General features: G+C 42.0%; 1 protein-coding gene across 2 annotated transcripts in view; it reads right to left on the bottom strand.

Moving 5' to 3' along the window:
• LOC114645281 (ovochymase-2) overlaps nucleotides 1-14,010 on the bottom strand; it is a 60,003-nt gene extending 45,993 nt beyond the window's left edge. For both annotated transcript variants that reach the window (XM_051922765.1, XM_051922764.1), the window contains exons 1-4: nucleotides 13,844-14,010; nucleotides 10,562-10,653; nucleotides 5,530-5,708; nucleotides 3,425-3,520 (exon numbers count right to left, since the gene is read on the bottom strand). In XM_051922765.1, coding sequence (XP_051778725.1) covers nucleotides 3,425-3,520; nucleotides 5,530-5,708; nucleotides 10,562-10,653; nucleotides 13,844-13,987 — 511 coding nt within the window. In that variant the 5' untranslated portion in view covers nucleotides 13,988-14,010. The remainder of the gene's footprint in view (nucleotides 1-3,424; nucleotides 3,521-5,529; nucleotides 5,709-10,561; nucleotides 10,654-13,843) is intronic.
• Between the last annotated feature and the right edge of the window lie 6,100 nt (nucleotides 14,011-20,110).

The raw sequence follows: 20,110 nt of genomic DNA on the forward strand, positions 1-20,110 counted from the left end.
AAAACACAAGGAGTTTTTACATATACTGTATAAATATATAAATAAATAAATATATCCTCACTATATACTCACGCACTTGTACATGGGAGACTACTTAAGGGTTTTGGTGATGGTAATTACCCGCTGGTTCTAATGCCTTCTCTTGCATTCCCTTGGCAGAACAGAAGATTGACAGCCACTCCGTTGCTGATGTCACTTCTGTCGTCTATTCGCCTGGACCTGCCGCTTCATGCCACATGATCACTTAACTCAGGAACAGGCCATCTTGTTCCAGTTCACTAAAAAACTTGTGTGCCTTTGTTGTTTTCTTTTGTTTAATATATATATATACTAGCTGTCCCCCAGTAGTGAAAGCGGACAAACTTTAATAATCAATAAACAATCAGGTATCACTAGCTAAGCAGAGGCAAGGTACGCTCCAAAATGTGGCGACAGGTAGAGCAACTCAAACAGAGGCTGGCGCGTCAGTGAGGAGGGTCCGAACCAGCTCCCTCCTCCTGACGTTACACTTCCCCCTCCCCTCAGCCTGCAACCTCTGTCTCGGATTAGCGCAAATAAATCGCTCCTGAAAGCGAACTCAGATATTTATCTCAATGAGAAAAGTCACAAAAATCAACAAATTAAGTGGTTCTCTCATTCGCTAGCCAAGTGGATGTAAGATACCCCCCAAGGCTGACGCGTGAGTGAGGAGGGCCCTGCCACCCTCCCCTCCCCTCGGCCCACTGCGTCTCTCTCTGATTCGCTCAAATACATCGGTACCACAAGTAAACTATGATTCTTAGCAGACAGACATACAGATATATATATATATATTGCAGGAGGAGAACAGGGAGAAATACATTATCCGGATGGGAGGTCAGTGAAACAAAGCAGATTGACTGACTGGCTGGCAGAACAAATAAATAACTTTGTACCCAGCAGGTGTAAGTTAATGGAGAGCCCAGCAGAAGCCAAGAGATGGGAGTGAATCCATCCCCCATATGCTAGGTGGCAGTGGCCCTGGTATGGGAACCCAGTTGGGGTTCTTGGGGGATGAAGTCCAGAAAAGGCATCCCCAAAAAGTGTGCTGGGCATTACTGTCTCTGTGGTTTGAGGTTCTCTGGTGCCCCCATGTGTTCTTTCTCTCTTTATATTATATATATTGTCACACACATGCGCATGGGAGGAAGTCTAAGGGCTTAGCTGAGGGTAACCAACAGAGACTGTGGTTGATGAGCAGCACTAATGCCTTTTCCACAGACCTTCAGAAGGGAAGACCATTTTAAATGAACTCCACCCACTTCTGGCTCCAGACCACGCCCCTCTACTCACCTCACTTCCCTTCCTATTCCGCCTCTTCCTGCCAAGAAAGTGTAGGACTCCAGATCAGTCTGATATGACTCAGTCTTTTATGATAGCTAGTGACAATATATGGGGTGGATTTCCCAAACCTTTATAATTCTTCTCTTCTCTTGTTTACAATAAATATATATTATATATATATATATATATATATATATATATATATATATATATATATATATATATATATATATATATATATACAGTGCATCCGGAAAGTATTCATAGCACATCACTTTTTCCACCTTTTGTTATGTTACAGCCTTATTCCAAAATGGATTAAATTCATTTTTTTCCTCAGAATTCTGCACACAACACCCCATAATGACAACGTGAAAAAGTTTACTTGAGGTTTTTGCAAATTTATTAAAAATAAAAAAACTGAGAAATCAAATGTACATAAGTATTCACAGCCTTTGCTCAATACTTTGTCGATGCACCTTTGGCAGCAATTACAGCCTCAAGTCTTTTTGAATATGATGCCACAAGCTTGGCACACCTATCCTTGGCCAGTTTCGCCCATTCCTCTTTGCAGCACCTCTCAAGCTCCATGAGGTTGGATGGAAAGCGTCGGTGCACAGCCATTTTAAGATCTCTCCAGAGATGTTCAATCGGATTCAAGTCTGGGCTCTGGCTGGGCCACTCAAGGACATTCACAGAGTTGTCCTGAAGCCACTCCTTTGATATCTTGGCTGTGTGCTTAGGGTCGTTGTCCTGCTGAAAGATGAACCGTCGCCCCAGTCTGAGGTCAAGAGCGCTCTGGAGCAGGTTTTCATCCAGGATGTCTCTGTACATTGCTGCAGTCATCTTTCCCTTTATCCTGACTAGTCTCCCAGTTCCTGCCGCTGAAAAACATCCCCACAGCATGATGCTGCCACCACCATGCTTCACTGTAGGGATGGTATTGGCCTGGTGATGAGAGGTGCCTGGTTTCTTCCAAACGTGACGCCTGGCATTCACACCAAAGAGTTCAATCTTTGTCTCATCAGACCAGAGAATTTTCTTTCTCATGGTCTGAGAGTCCTGCAGGTGCCTTTTGGCAAACTTTTGGCTGCCATGTGCCTTTTACTAAGGAGTGGCTTCCGTCTGGCCACTCTACCATACAGTCCTGATTGGTGGATTGCTGCAGAGATGGTTGTCCTTCTGGAAGGTTCTCCTCTCTCCACAGAGGACCTCTGGAGCTCTGACATAATGACCATCGGGTTCTAGGTCACCTCCCTGACTAAGGCCCTTCTCCCCCAATCGCTCAGTTTAGATGGCCGGCCAGCTCTAGGAAGAGTCCTGGTGGTTTCGAACTTCTTCCACTTACGGATGATGGAGGCCACTGTGCTCATTGGGACCTTCAAAGCAGCAGAAATTTTTCTGCAGCCTTCCCCAGATTTGTGCCTCGAGACAATCCTGTCTCGGAGGTCTACAGTCAATTCCTTTGACTTCATGCTTGGTTTGTGCTCTGACATGAACTGTCAACTGTGGGACCTCATATAGACAGGTGTGTGCCTTTCCAAATCATGTCCAATCAACTGAATTTACCACAGGTGGACTCCAATTAAGCTGCAGAAACATCTCAAGGATGATCAGGGGAAACAGGATGCACTTGAGCTCAATTTTGAGCTTCATGGCAAAGGCTGTGAATACTTATGGACATGTGCTTTCTCAATTTTTTCATTTTTAATAAATTTGCAAAAATCTCAAGTAAACTTTTTTCACGTTGTCATTATGGGGTGTTGTGTGTAGAATTCTGAGGAAAAAAATGAATTTAATCCATTTTGGAATAAGGCTGTAACATAACAAAATGTGGAAAAAGTGATGCGCTAGGAATACTTTCCGGATGCACTGTGTATATATATATATATATATATATATATATATATATATATATATATATATATATATATATATATATATATATATATATATATAAGCAATAAGAGTCCTGGAATACCTGACCATGAAAGTCCATTGGAGTACACTCGCAGGCTGGAGATGCCTAGACTCTTCAGAAGACAACACAATTCATTTATTCATTGATTTAATGATTCGTCAAAACTCTGCAATCAAACATACTTATGTAAAACATACTTACTTTCTTTCAGACGCCCCCATCCGGTTACAGTGCAGAGTGTTCCTGGTGCAAAATTGTCATTGGCATTAGGTAGACATATGGGTCGCACTTTGTCATCTGAAATGAGAAGCAAGTAAATAAGAAATGGAGAGTAGGCAGAAGGTACAGACAGTTCCTGTGGATATTTGTAACCTGATTTTGTAGCTAAGTTGGAATTTTAGGCTGAGAATATCCATGAATGGAAATATCAATAAAAATGCATAATGCTTTATAACCTATTATAATAGGATAATTGGAAAAATATTTGCTATCTCTTGCCCTTCGTGTACCTTCAGCTCCTTTCCTCTGCATTTGTATGTGTCTGAACGTCTCGTCCCCGGTGTTCCGTCTCTCGATTGCGTTCCTGTAAGACTCGGTCATCATTTTCGAGGTGTTTTTCTCACCTCCTGTCCGTTTTTCTACTTTCCGTCTTTAAAGGCGACTCTCTCAGTGTGCACCTTTATTCCTCCTTGTGCGTCTCACACTCGCACTTCCTCTTTCATAGCATCACCTGAGCCAAACTGACCAATCACACCAAAGCCTCACTAACCAATCAGATTGCTCTGAGAGGCTGGACAGACAGAGCTCTAGTGTTTTATTATATAGTAGGTTTTACAAGAATAGACTTATTAATAAAGCAACATGAAGCAATATTACTGTACTTTAAAATTACAAACAATTTAAAATAAAATGAACCACAGGTCTGTATAGTATGTTAACACCCTTCCGTTCTTAGCAACGACACAATTTCTCAGAGTTGGAAAAGGCATAATGAAGGGACAAAACCCCCCCACTACCTGGCACCTGACCTCTCAGCAGAGACGTCATGTCTTCACTGATGAGTGCCACTTCCCATTTCCATCAGCTGTACTCCCCAGGATGGCACAGCTGGAATGTGTACTGAGGACGCTGGGAATTCTACTGCTCAGCTAAACGGCCAACTAATGATTGAGCCTTCTTAGCTGTGACAGAGGTTCCTAAAATGTGTCACCTGCTAGACACTCTAAAGCAGTTGTCCTCAATCACAGTCCTGGAGGGCCGCAGTAGCTGCAGGTTTTCCTTCCAAGTGGTCTCCTAATTAGAACTCAATCCTTGCTGATAATGAAACTTATTATTTAACTGTATGCCTTGTTAGTGCTTTCATTCATCCAAGAGAAATTATAATTGCATTGTTTCTTTACCGGAGAGCATTATCCACGTGTTTTGTGGACTAGAACAGAATTAAACTTAAAGCTCCTTCCAATTCCCCTCTCATTTATTTCTAAACATTTTTTTTAAACACAGACACTTTTAATGGTGCATAGGCACAGGTTTAAAAGGAAGCACGTTGGCTGGAGAGCCGCTGGTTTATTGGTTATCTGCATTTTAGTATTAACTAAAGTCTGATTAACAAAACAGGCAACAATTAAAATTTTAAATACAGCTGCTAAAGCTAAAATAGGCAATTAAGGGTTCTGGGTCATAACAGGCAAGATAACTAAAATTAAACCCAAAAAACCATATTGCTTTAGTGGTAAATAAATGGGCTCTAATTAAAAAACTGGTTGAAATGGAAACCTGCAGCCACTGTGGCCCTCTAGGACTGAAATTGAGGACCTCTGATCTACAATGTCATTAAATTTGTCTTTGATGAATGAAACAAGCCATATAGTTAAACACCAAGCTTCATTATCAGCAAGGGCGGAAGTCTAATTGGGAAACAGGCTGGAATGAAAACTGCGGCCCTCCAGGACCGGGATCGAGGACCCCTGCTCTAAAGCACAAAATGCTTGAAGATGGCGACAGCGTCTGCAGTGTGCAGTTCTGTTAGCCAGCGCTAAGCATGCATCTGCATTACAAAAAAACAGACGTCTCTCGATGAAAGTTCATTCAAAGTCTGTAGAAAAGGAGCTTCTATGTGCTCATTCATATCTGTTCAATTACCGCAACCAGAGGCCTGGCTGAACAGTAAATTTACATTTGGATTAACTCAAACAGCACACATTTAATCCCAAAGCATCGCAATACAATCTACATTTTGGTTTGTTATGCTCAAATACTCTTAATGGTATGATTTCAGATTAGGGGTGAACTATAAATGAACTCACTGAAATTAATTTCTTTCTCCAGCTCCAGCATGGCGATGTCATAGCTAAATGGATTAAAAGGGTCAAATTTTGTGTGGCATATGACTTGTTTCACTGAAAGTTTTTGCTCCCATTTTTCCTTGATGGAAAGGTCATGGTCTCCAATGGATACTCGCAGTGACTTCAGTATCTTGTTAAGGCTAGAAAAAATAAAAATATAAATATAAGTTGATTTTAATTTTACATTAATTATTTACATTACCTTATTTGGCTGATGCCTTTATCCAAGGCGCCTCACAACACTTATGATATCATTGGTTACATTTCTTTTGGTTTTCCAAATGGAGCACAGGTAGGTCATGTGACTCGCTCAGGGTCACACAGTGTCAGTAGCGGGACTTGAACCCACAACCTCAGGGTCTGACGTCCAAACACTTAACCTCTACGCCACACCTCATTGAAAGGTAAGCGGTCACACTCTTAGTTTAAGTTCACGTTCAGGTGGCTTTATTGTCACATCTTCCATACGGGGTATTGAGCACACAGTGGCATGAAGTAACCGGACCGCGGCCTAGCATATCCACAAAGAGTATACACGTGACATTAATAAAGGACAAGTGCAAGACAGGTGAGAACTGTCCTATAGTCTGTACTACACCCTACTAGTAGATAAGTGAATAAATAATATGTAAGTGAATAGAGAGTAATACAGAAGTAATAACTACTGTAAGAGCCAATCTTAGAAAGTTAAAATTTTGAGTTAAACTCATATTAATGTTTGCTTAATTTGAATAGAATATAATTTCTTCCATAGTCATAGACAATGGTATAGTCTTTTCCCCCTATAAATTAGTAAGAGATAGAACTGAGAAACAGTGTGATAATAGGCTCAGTTGTGTTTAGGACAGGTCCCAGTAAGCAGGGACTTGAAAGATCCATTTTCAACTTAGAAATAGGATAAGCATACAGTTTTCTGACCGTCTTGAAATGGTTCAGAACTGTTAAGTAAATTGTAACGATTTGAGATGTAACAAGATTTAAGCTTTGAACAGAACCTTTGATAACAAGAATTTTTCCTTTTTTTTTAGCTATTTTAATTTTCTTTTTTATGTGAAATGTTTTTACTTTGAAATTTTACTAAACTCTTAAAAACAAAGATATTTTGTCTGTGGAATCATTTTCTGCGCGTCAGGCTTTTGTTGAATCCCATTTTTTAAGTTAGAGCTGCTGAACTTTGGTAACTTTGGAAAAACGCAGCTACAACTACTAATAATAAAAGACAACAGTAGAATCAAAAGTACTGCATTTAAATAAAATACCAGAAGCAGATCTGACAGCAGTGGAGCAGCACAGAGTTCGGAGTCCTGACAGCCAAGGGGCAGAAGCTGTGGTGTTACCTGGCAGAACTGGTTCAGGTGCTGCAGTACCTTCTACTAGATGGAAGTGGACCAAAGAGACCATGGGAATGGTTGCAGTGGTCCTCCACAAGATTGTAGGCTACTAAAGATGTCTTTAATGGAGGGCAGAGATGCCTCAAACATTCTTTTCTGTTGTGTGTACTATCCTTTGCAGGACTTTGTGATCTAAGACTCTACAGTACCCAAACCAGAGAGTGGTCTCAGTGGTGCCCCTGTAGAATGTGGTGAGAATGGGGAGGGGGACTGTAGGCCTGCCTTCCAGAGTCACCAAAGGACGTGAAGATGGTGCTGCACCTTCTTAGCTGTGGAGGTTGTCAGCTGCTAGATGCTCACCAAGGAGTTTGACCAATTCCATCGCAGAGCCCTCGGTGTGCAGTGGGGCGTGGGGCAGCATGGGCCTTTCTGAAGTGAACAACCGTCTCTTTTGTCCTGTCTGTATTAAGAGACAAATCGTCACACTCACACCAGTCCGCCAGTTGTCATATCGCCATTCTGTAAGCTGACTCATTCCCATTATTGTTGCGTCATCAGCAAACCTAAAGATGGTGTTATTGTTGGTGACCATAATTAAATCTGAGAATGATTGTTTGGTAACCCTTTAGCTTATGTACTGTAGAAATGCATCTACTACTCATTTTCTCTTATGTCACAAGACATTAACAAAGGCTTCTTTTGGTCTTCATAACACGTATAAGACATCAGCTTATGAGTTACTGAACTCTGTGCTGTGCGGCATGTTGACACGATGGCAAATTTAGTTCGGGACTATGAAGGATTCACTGGCCCTGTGCTAAATTTCAAGAGAAATGTGTCTCAGTTAAGCCACCACAGACGACTCCAAAGTGAAGTTTTAGGTCACATTGCAGAGATGAATAAACTCCTTACTGATGCTTTGTAAGTGTAATGATACCGAGAGAAGGCTTTGTTGAGATCTGATTAAATATTAGTCAATGAGTAATGGGTGTATTTTTATAGTATCTAAACTAAAGTTTTACGATTTTTTTTTAATGAAGGCAGAAAGTATACTGGACGATAGTTAGATTTTCTGACCCCCACACCTCCACGTTAGGTCAGGCCAGGTTGGGGAGCATGCACTGGTACAGCACACCCACCACATGAAGAAACAGCTCATGATCCCAGTTTTCAACCGCCCAGGTTGACACACAATGTCCAGCCCTACCACCTGGAAATGACCCTCTATCTGCTGCAGCCAGATGTTACATGGGGGGGTCCCCTTGGCCTGGTCCAGCTACTCGGGTTCTCAACAATGAGGATCCTGTGTGCCTAATCACCCTTAGGAAATTGAGCCGCATGGCTGTAGGGCCGTAACTGAGGCTCCCTCACAATGCAGGTAATGCGCCTCATTCAGGACTCCATGAACAACTGCTCATTCGACACAAAGTCAAACCAGCGGTACCCAAGGATTCTCCAAAGAGACACAGTACCAAAGGAGTCCAGTCTTCATCTCAGGTCACTGGGTAGCGTCTATGTGCTGCCACCTTATAGCAAGACAGGAAGCCCCAGGACTCTAAAGACATGGATCTTCGTCCTTTTGCATAGATATCAGAAGCGCCACACACCCGTTTTCAGTGACCTCTTGACCCTCCATGCTCTCCCAATCCGTCTACTGACTTCATAGGAAGAGTCACCAGAGACATGAATGTCACTGCCAAGGTAAGTAAACCTCTTGACAAGGTCGACACTCTCTCCGCAAATAGACACACTGCTGATGGCTCTGCCAAAACCTCCAATCCCTTTTAAATGTTGCTGAGGTCGGTTTACAGAAATGGAGGAGAGACACAAAGACACAGGAAGAGACTCATAAAAATATGAACTAAAGAGAACTGAGAAAAACAAGTTTTGTGCTTGGCTTGAGGTAACCAAAATATCTGAAATGAGACTGAATGACACAACAAGTGACTCTAGGAGGGCTGTCACCTTCTTGAACCTTCCTTTATGGAGGAAAATAAAACACACGGCTTTACCTGGAATGAATGGACATAATTCTCAGGTCTTAATGCTGTGCTGAGGTGCTGATTACTTAGTGTCACAAAACTCCCATGAAGGCTGAGACCAATGTGTCTGAACCAATAAGCCAGGGCCTCACATAATTGTTTAGAGTAGATAGCAGTTCTGGAATAACTAGAATGACACACTAGAATGACACACCATAAAGCACAAAACAACAAAATACAGAAAAGGCAATGTGGTAGATAAAGCCAGTGTCAGTTTCAGCACAGACTTCTTTATTATCAGACACGCTCATGGTGAGCATTACCCAATACGTTAGTAGCCGTAGTGCTGACATGTAAGCAGAGTACGGTGAAATTCTTAGCATCGCCACCATCCTGCACTGTGATAAATAAGGTTGTATGAAAATGTCAAATGTCATTTTATTTAACAGTCATCCTGGTCCCCATGGCTGACATCATCTTTATTAGAAGTTCATGTCATGTGATTTGAATTCTACTCAAATGTCTGCCGTGTCATTTCTGAATGCATTGTTTTAATGTAAGTCTTTAGAAATAGAAATTCATAAAGGAAGTGGCTGAATTATTTAAACGGCATCGTGGTAAAGTGTAATTTTTGATCAATGTAATAATTCAATACCTTATTATTTATTATTAATTACATTTATATACAGCTTTTCTAACCACTCTAAGTGCTTTGCATAGACAGTAGGAGCCACTTTAACCATCGCTAATGTGTAGCGGCAGCCATTTTCACGCCAGTATGCTCACCACATGTGAGCTATTAGGTGGTGAAGTGGTGAGAGAGACAGTAGGCAATAAGAGACAGGGGATGATTAGGGGGCCGGAATGGACAAAGCTGTGATGGGCAATTTAGCCTTGACATCTAGATACACCTGAAGCTCAGGGATCTTTTATGACCACAACGAGTCAGGACTTCGGTTTTACGTCTCATCCAAAGGACGGTGCCAGTGTCACAGCACAGTGTCCCCGTCACTGCACTGGGGCATTGGGATCTGCACACAGACCACTGGATAAATGCCCCCTACTGGCCTCACCAACACTTCTTCCAGCATCAACCTTGTCCTCGTGCAGAACCCACTGGTTATTAGAGACCATTTAACTCTGTTCTTTGAGCACTTGGGTGTGTTTTGTTGTAGACCATAGAATTTATTATTTTTAAAATGGTGCATAGTTGCTCATAGAATGTATGATTTAGTGAAAGATCAAGGACACGGCTGTGCGACTACAACGCAGAGCTCTCGGCTTTTGTGATCCTGAACTTCTTTATCCTCTTAAAATATTCCATTTTAAATTTAGTTTGTGTTCTGTAGAGTAAGCCATGCTCCGTTCTCAAATCGGTCTCTCTGTAAGTACGTAATGAATAATTTCCCTAAAGCAAGTGGTGTCAGCTGGTGACAGAGAATGGATTTCCTTTCAGTGTGATCACATTAAATTATTGATTAAACAGAACTTTCATTCATATTCAGACCAACTGAATCAAATTCAGTGTTGTGGTAACCAAAGCCTATCCTGGCAGCATCAGACATAAGAGACGAGCCCACCTCAGATATGCCAGATAGAGGAAACTGGCAGGATATTGCACTGTGGCCAAGTTAATATGTTAATATCTAACAAAAAGATAATAATTAAGGGTCTCCTTACTCTTTTGGAAAACAGTGGGCTGCTGTTAGGATCCACTTTCTAGTGATGATGGAGCCTCCACAGATATGGTGGCCATCTCTTTGCAAAGAAACCTGAAAAAGAATGAAACAAAATCCCAAAAGTCATCCACATACTGTCTAGAAAATGAATGGAATTACACACATCAGCACTCACACATGACGTTCTTGTACTTAACTGCAAATTGATCGATCAGTCGGCCCATTGCTCAACTTACCTTGGGTGGGAGTCTGTGATGGGGTCTCACTCGACAGTCAACTTACAAACAGACTGAGCCCAAGTTACAATTTATAAGCATTGAAATCATTTTTCCTACATGTCACTTCACTCATTTTTTATATGGTATGGTATGGTAAATCAATAGTCTTCCTACTTTCAAGGGAACAAACATCTTGGAACAGTCAGACCCAAAAGGACTTTACCCAGAATCAGTCTACAAGAACATGACACCAGCATCCCTTCTTCCTTAGGACACATTTTTTTATTTAATATAAATTCCATGTTTTTAATAGAATGTGGACCAAGTCGGTTATAACTTTACGGTTGGTTTGGAAGTTTCATGTCTGTCCATCCATCGATCCATTCGTTTACAACTTGAGCTTCTTTTAGGAAGACAGAATGTCAGAGCCTTGTCTTGCAACATTTGGCATGAGGGACACGTCCATCACGGGTCAGACTCCTTCACACTGGGCCAATCGACATTTCCAGCTAACCTAACGCACGCTTATCTAGCAGCCACACCATGTGCACCTCAGAACAGGTAATCCACCTGAAGCAAAGAACATTTGGATGGAAGATCAACTAGGAAAAGTTCGGGCTGCTGCTGGAAGAGGTGTTAGTGAGGCCGTCGGGGTTCTCTTACACTGTGGTCTGTGTGTGGATCCCAGTGCACTGACAGGGACACTGTGTTGTAAAAAGTGCCACCGTCCTTCAGATGACACATAAAAATAAAGTCCTGACTCTCTGTGGTCATCAAAAAACCCTGGGGACCTTTCGAAAGGAATAGAGAGATGTCCTGGCTAAATTGCCTATTACAGCATCGTCCATTCCGGCCCCCTAATCATCCCCTGTCCCTAATCGTCCAGCTATCTGTGTCACTCCTTCACCACCTAATAGCTCATGTGTGGTGAGCGTACTGGCACAATAATGGCTGTGTCGCATCATCCAGGTGGGGGCTACACGTTGGTGGTGGCTGAAGTGGCTCCCTACTGTCTATAAAGCGCTTTGATTAGGTTAGAAGAGCTCTATATAAATATGATTAATTAGAGACCAGAGCAGGACTAGGTTACAGTTATTTACATTGTTATTTTTATAATCAGCTTAGGTGATACAACAACCCACCCGAACATACAAATAGTGACATGAGCATTGGGTTAACAATTAAACAAGAAAGTCCCGACAGTTCTGTATCATTTCACTGGCTCACTATTTACAGAGTTCCAACATTGGCCATTAGATCAAAAGCTTAAGATTCTAAGGATGAAATGTCCATCCATCCACCTCTCTTAAAGACCTCCTTATTTCAATTCAGGGTCCCAGGGTCATTGAGAGTCAATCCAGATGTTATTGACCATGGGCCAGGTACTAGTGCATGGCCTACAGTACACTCTGAGTCAGTATGGAGTCGGAGAATAAACCGACACCCATGTCTTTGTGATGTGGCCTGGAGGAAACCCCCAGCTGACTGCAATGAGCTCAGAAGTTCTTCGAGTGTCAGCTTGGGGTTTTTCTCCAAGTACTCAGGCCTCCTCCGACATGCCATGCCAACCCCATGTTAGGTTTGCTAGTTACCGTAAATTGGCTCTGTGTGCCCTGACACTGAGTGGGGCCCATTCTTTCTTAGACGGACTCAGGCTACCAGTGCATAGATGGACTGACAGACCTGAACACCACTACAATTAATGAATAAATGGCATCTCTTGTTCTCCTCTTTCAGCTATTGTTAAAGGAATATTCCACCCAAAAAAATATTTTTCTTATATGTTACTTACCCCATTTAGTTTGTAGTGGTGGTCAAGAACATTTTTTAAATCCCAAGTTTTCATGCAGAATAAGAGAAAATAGTTTATGATGTAATGGAACAAAATGGTAACTCGAAAACATAAGATGTGAAAAACGTCCATGGAAAACATACAAAAGTTCTTACATAACTTGTGACATATAATTGACATGTCTGTTATCCAGTTGTATGCTCAAAACATGCAAAATGCGTGCATTGTTTTTTTTGTAAAATATTTCTAAGAGGTAATTCCAGAAAACTGAGTGGACAAGATGAACAGGAAAGATGCATTCTCTTATCTTACTCAACTAGGAGAATCAAAGCCCACCACCTTTAAGTCTGTGGGGAGCTGACGTCCTATAATATCTGAAATTGGAAAAAATCAAATTCTCACTTAGAGGATCACATCAAAACTTTTTAAAAATATAGTAGGATCTAATCGATAACATTTTAGAATAAGCTTCGATATACTCTTCCAATTTGCTGCTTTTAAAGATTTGCTTTGGTTGTTGGCTTTCCTCTCCTTCTCTTGGGTGGGGGTTGAATTTTGGTTTGTTAAGTTTGATTTGATTGTATGGAATGTTATTTGCTTTTAATTAAAATCAATAAAAAAACAAAAAGGAAAGGCGCATTCCCATAATTCTGTGCATTTGTATTGCACACAGGTCACATGACCAATGAATGCAAACACCCAGCATTGTGGGAATGCGTCTTTTCTTTTTATCTTGTATACTAAGTAATGATAACATTTTAGCAAAAAAATGCATCCAATGTGAACATTCTGAGCCTGCAACTGGATAACAGATATGTGAATTATGCAGCGTGAGTTTTTTTTCCATGGACGTTTTTTAACGTTGTTTCGTGTCTTCACATTTAACACACTGCTTGTTCTGTTAGACAGAAAGCGTCACCATTACGTTTCATTATAGCATAAACTGTTTTCTCTCATTCTTTCTGAAAACTTGAGGTTAAACATTTTTCACAGCCAAACACTGCACACTACATGGGGTAAGTAACATAAAAATAATTTTTAGGTGGAAGGAGAAAAGATGAAGAGGAGGAAGAAGAAGAGGAAGCTGTTGCCTTATCACTCATTTTATTAGTGTCGACTCAGGCCTGACCTTGTTCAGAAGTGATCTCCCAATCAGCTCGCTCAGAACATCTTTTTTCTGAAATGAATTGATTTGAACCTTTGTTATGATATTTTCAAATTCAGAAGATTGACTTCTTGACTAAAACTGACCTGCTTTCATTTACTTATTTACCTGCCAGCAATGATCTCCATATTTGGACTCCTGTCCACCAACAATTCGTGAAATTAAGTTTAAATTCTCTACTCCATGGTTGGTATTTGGCTGTCCACATTTATAACCTGCAAAATAAACAAAAATAATTAGAATTTCTATCATTATACGTTTCACTCGATTTGATGAAAAGCCGTATGGTGAGCATTCAAGGCAGACTGTGGTTAAGACATCTGATTTGCCTTTGTTAACATTTTTCAGTACAAGATCTTTGTAGTCTACTAATTTTTTTTTCAAATTGCTAATCATAAGAAGGAAAACGTGTTTTAAAAAGAAGGAACAGAAGGATGAAGATTGGTCTGAGCAGCTTACCAGTCTCTGTGGGCACCGCGGCCGCATAGCCTTGTCTAAGGATGGCCCAGAGCACGAGCAGCACAAGATGAGTCTCCATCGTGACCGGACTGTCACTGGCCTGAGACGACACCGTGATTGCTTTTATAGGGGAGCTGTCGCCCCGAGGGAGAGGAGCAATAAGAGCAGGCATTGTTTATTCACCATGAAGTGAACCAGGACATTGGCAATAAAACTGGGAACGGTGAGACATTGTCATGGAAGTAGGCAGAACACCACAAAAGGCTGATTTCCAAGAAGATTGTGCTTTGCTTTCTTTTCTTTTTTTAAACTGCGCCTTTTAATTAGTGAACGATAATCACTTTACTCATGACAACAGCGCATTAAATAAACAACTCAAGCAATTGTTGATTTAGTCATAAAACTTCAAAGCTGAATGTGAGATCCATTACCTGTCTCTGAAAGAAATTTCCTTCTATTTAAGCAATGCCGTTCAATAAATTCCCATAATCCTTTGCAAGTGTGGAAACATCCAACTCCTTAGCTGTACTTTACTTTTATAGTTGAGTGGTGTGCCATTGAATACCAAGGACTCTTTACCAGTTTGTGTCCTCCATGGAGACATGTTAGCAGCTGTGATGAGAAAGACCCCACATGTTGATACCGGCCATTTCAAAAAGAACCCCAAAATATGCCATCGTCAGATGATAAAGAGCAGAAGGATCTTATATCCATCATCAGAAAACTCACTAGAGAGTGCAGCTGGTCAACAATTAAAGCAGCCTTTCATGTGAAAGAGCAACCATAAAAATGTGTCTTACGCTGAGCAACTCCACCCCACAAGCAGCCCCTTACTATGGCTTTGTGCTACTCCGAGAGCCATTGTTGTAAAGCAATGATGAGTTTTACAGATCCTGCTGACTGCTGCCACAGTTGTGCCGATGTGCTTAGACAAATACCTGTGCGCCAGGAAACATTTATGGGAAAGGAACACAAGACAACCCATCGGCTATTCTACTAAACAACTTTTATAATCTACATCGACTCTCTGGTGGTGTTCCTATGAAGTGAGAGTTCAGATGCAGCCAACTCCCTTACCCTCCTGTCTCTAGTACACGTTGCTCATCCATCCCATCATTTCCTGAGGGTTCAAGGTCCAAAACATGGAGAGGTGGAGCCTGGCCTGGTATCAATGAGTGTAAGTTTTAATATATTGGAAGTTCATCACTGGGCACCCTGCAGTAGACAGACGAGGCGGACAAACATCAAGGCCATGTCAGGTCACTAACTACTACAGAGTATGAGTGTGTGCTCTGGGAGGACCCCAGGGGGCACCCCAACTGGCAACACAAGCATGGACTAAACTTAGTGAGAGCTAGGATTAGCCTGCTGTGGAACCCACCTCTGTAACGACTGAACTAAACAGTCAAAAAAGAAGAAGAGTTAGAGTGAGGAACAAGTGAAAGAACGGACTCAAAAAACAAAGCAGAGGTCAAAACCAGTAGTCACAAAGCAGAGTGGTCAAAACGAAAATTCAGAGCCGAAGAACAAAGTCATCTCAAGACACAAGGAGCAAAAGGAAACAGAACTGCAAATTGTAGTATTTTCACCAATTCTCAGATACAAATTGGAAATTGAGACAAGTGGCAGATTTAGATATGGGTGGCATGAGGTGCCTGTACCAAAAAATTTGTAACAGTGATTAACTCCTAGCAACCAGAACCACAAAATGGTGGTGGCCATAGTCAAAACAAAATGGCTTCCAAAAACACATTAAATAAAAGTCAACTTTTGAACGAGGGCTCCACCTAAGAAAATAATTACAGCTTCAAATCTTTGGGTATAAAAACCCCAGAAATGACACCAAGAGGATTTTTATACAAGGAGGAAAGCCTAAAAAAAATAAATAAAATTTAATTCATAACAACCTCAAGATCAATGCATTTCAAGTACTCTCCATTTTTTACTTTTATAATGTATGCATTCAGTCAACATGCCAAATGACATAAACATGTTGACTGAAGTTGAGAACAACACTGAATATTCAACTAAACACCCATAAAAGACTTAGTCACTTTGGAAAAAAAACCCAGCTTGAGGTGACACCTTCCATGAGAACGTACTTGTATTAGTCAGTCAGAGACCACCCTGGAAAGCAACAGGAACTGAGGGGGTGTCATAAGAACCTAAGAAATTTGACAAACGAGAGGAGACCATTTAGTCCATCAAGCTCGTTTGCTAAGGTAATAGCTAAGCTGTCCCAATATCTCATCCAGATTCTTCTTAACGGTTGTCAAGATTTTCACTTCATCTAAATTTCTCGGTGGTTTGTTCCACAGTCCCACAACTCTTTGATTAGTGCTTCCTGGATTCAGTTTTAAATGCACTTCCCCTTAATTTTCACCGATGTCCTTGAGTACGTGATTCACCCTTAAGTTATGTTGGTGGATCTACTTTATCAATGCATCTGAGGATTTTTTTGGGGATTAGATCTCCACACAGTCTTCTCTGCTCGAGACTAAACAGGTTTAATTTGATGAGTGTGTCAGAGTAGAACACGTCCTTAAGTTCTGGGATGCACTTGGTTGCTCTCCTCTGTGCAGCTTCTTTCTTTTACCGTGGTGGCCAGAACTTGACCTTTCATCACCAGCCTGCTCCATCACACTGTTTCTGGTTGCAGAGCACAACATGTTGCATGCCATAGGATCAGGCGCTGCACTGGCAAGTATGGTGAATTGAACAGTGACATCCACAGCCACAGTTCTAAGGTGTCTCTAATGGGGACAGCAAAACAGGCCCCTCTGAGCTCAAAAGTAAGTCAGCCGTGACCAGGCAGCATGTCCGTCACAGTGCATGCCAAGGCTTTGGCTCTAACAGTTTCAGAACACTTAATTTGGAGAACGGGGATGCAGACAGTGAGCTGGCCTGCTTCATTCAGGACAGCTTTCCAGAAGATCCCCGAGTTTCAAATTTTTTTGTACTTTATATTTTTAGCTAATATGAAAAAAAATTGAATTTGGGCCTCATTGTGCTGCTGTGGCTAACGCGGGTGCCTCTCGGCTGCAAAGGCCTGTGCCCGATTGCTAGTTGAGTCAGGCTGTGTAGAGCTGGCACATTGTCCGTGTGTTTGGGTGGGTTTTCTCTATCGACTGCAATCTAAAGACATGTGTGCTAAGTTAACCTGATCAGATGTGCTAGACTGTGATGGACGACACTCTGCCAGGATTGATTCCTGTTTTGTGCCCAGAGCTGCCAGGACATCTGCTGGCCTCCTGCAGTGTTGTACTGGAATAAGAGGCTTTGTAAAATGAATGGATGGAGGCACTGATAGTTGAGTGCAGATTTGTATATGTGTGTCCTCTGTAATGACTGGTGTCCCGTCCATGGTGGGTTCCTGCCATGCTCTCAGTTCTACTGGTAGGGGATTTGTTGATGTGTTGTTACTTTGTTGTGTTGGGGCTCAGAAAATGGTTGGATAGCTGAAAGACAGGAGTCAAAGTTGACATCCTTTGGGAAACAAGCAGATCTTTTTCAGACAGACAGACAGACAGACAGACAGACAGACAGACAGACAGACAGACAGACAGACAGACAGACAGACAGACAGACAGACAGACAGACAGATAGATAGATAGATAGATAGATAGATAGATAGATAGATAGATAGATAGATAGATAGATAGATAGATAGATAGATCTCTCTAGAGAGAGAAGAGTTTGGATGATGTGGAGACAGTGAATCAGGAAGTGCAATGGATTAGCAAGGAGGAAGTAAGGACAGCTATGAAGAGGATGAAAAATGAAAAGGCCATTGGTCCAGATGACATACCTGTGAAAGCATGGAGGTGTACTGGTGCCGATTTGTATGAATAAGTGGGATGTGCAGAGCTATAGTAACTACAGGGGGATAAAATTGATGAGCCACAGCATGAAGTTATGGTAAAGAGTAGTGGGAGCTAGGTTAAGAAGTGAGGTGATGATTAGTGAGCAGCAGTATGGTTTCATGCCAAGAAAGAACACCACAGATGCAATGTTTGATCTGAGGATGTTGATGGAGAAGTATAGAGAAGGCCAGAAGGAGTTGCATTGCGTCTTTGTGGACCTGGAGAAAGCATATGACAGGGTGCCTCGAGAGGAGCTGTGGTATTGTATGAGGAAGTCGGGAGTGGCAGAGAAGTACGTAAGAGTTGTACAGGATATGTATGAGGGAAGTGTGACTGTGGTGAGGTCTGTGGTAGGAGTGACAGATGCATTCAAGGTGGAGGTGGGATTACATCAGGGATCGGCTCTGAGCCCTTTCTTATTTGCAATGGTGATGGACAGGTTGACAGACGAGATTAGACAGGAGTCCCTGTAGACTATGATGTTTGCTGATGACATTGTGATCTGTAGCGATAGTAGGGAGCAGGTTGAGGAGACCCTGGAGAGGAGGAGATATGCTCTAGAGAGGAGAGGAATGAAGGTCAGCAGGAACAAGACAGAATACATGTGTGTAAATGAGAGGGAGGTCAGTGGAATGGTGAGGATGCAGGGAGTAGAGTTGGCAAAGGTGGGTGAGCTTAAATACTTGGGATCAACAGTACAGAGTAATGGGGATTGTGGAAGAGAGGTGAAAAAGAGTGCAGGCAGGGTGGAATGGGTGGAGAAGAGTGTCAGGAGTAATTTGTGACAGACGGGTATCAGCAAGAGTGAAAGGGAAGGTCTACAGGATGGTAGTGAGACCAGCTATGTTATATGGGTTGGAGACGGTGGCACTGACCAGAAAGCAGGAGACAGAGCTGGAGGTAGCAGAGTTATAGATGCTAAGATTTGCACTGGGTGTGACGAGGATGGATAGGATTAGAAATGAGTGCTACAGAGGGTCAGCTAAAGTTGGATGGTTGGGAGACAAAGTCAGAGAGGTGAGATTGCGTTGGTTTGGACATGTGCAGAAGAGAGATGCTGGGTATATTGGGAGAAGGATGTTAAGGATAGAGCTGCCAGGCAAGAGAAAAAGAGGAAGACCTAAGAGAAGGTTTATGGATGTGGTGAGAGAGGACATGCAGGTGATGGGTGTAACAGAGCAAGATGCAGAGGATAGAAAGATATGGAAGAAGATGATCCGCTGTGGTAACCCCTGACGGAAGCAGCCGAAAGACGAAAAAGAAGATTATTGAATCAACAAACGTCAACTCCAGCTAGGAAAGCTACAAACCAAAAGCCAGTAGGCATCTCAGGTTTCAAAGTTGTTTTTATCCCTTTAAGCCCGGTGTTTTTGAGTTCACAAGTTTAATTATTTCCTTGCATTCTTATTGGAGTTAATTGTGCAAGAAAGCTGAAATGATCACCTGTTTGCGTAGATCTGCCAGGGCCCCTCAAGGTTAATTAGAAACAAACTAGTTTTTAACTGAAACACACAAAACACTCTTTTAAAATGGCCTTTTGTGCCAGGTTGCCGTGATCCTGTGTGAATATTTCACTCTAAGCCCCAGGGAATGTCACCGGTACCCTAAACTGTCAGAGTCATTTGACAGCCTGAGTGGTAGAGGAGACCAAATCCCAGAATAAGAGGAGTATTGCGTCATCTGGTACTGCTGCTGTTTCCCTGCTCATGGAAAGACATTGGAGAGGTCAGGAACCTTGGAATCACATTGGACAGCCCACCACAGAGTCCTAATGTTGAACGCCGAGGAGGAGGTGGGCGGCCAGTTAACTGAGGTCTCCAGAACTACAACTGAGTCTGAGTCTGTCTTTGACTTTTTCTGTTATAAAAGTCCATGGACCCCTAGAGGTTTATTTTCTCCAGGGCTACTGCTGCTGACTGGAGATTTTGATTCCCTCTTCTCCATTCTCAACTGGCCATAGTTGAATGACAACATTAATGGACTGATATTGTACACTTTCATTTATGCTAAATCAGTTTGTCCAAAACAGCTTGGTCATCCTTTGTGTTTAATC

This window comes from Erpetoichthys calabaricus, chromosome 2 (genome assembly GCF_900747795.2).
Source record: "Erpetoichthys calabaricus chromosome 2, fErpCal1.3, whole genome shotgun sequence".
Lineage (NCBI taxonomy): Eukaryota > Metazoa > Chordata > Cladistia > Polypteriformes > Polypteridae > Erpetoichthys > Erpetoichthys calabaricus.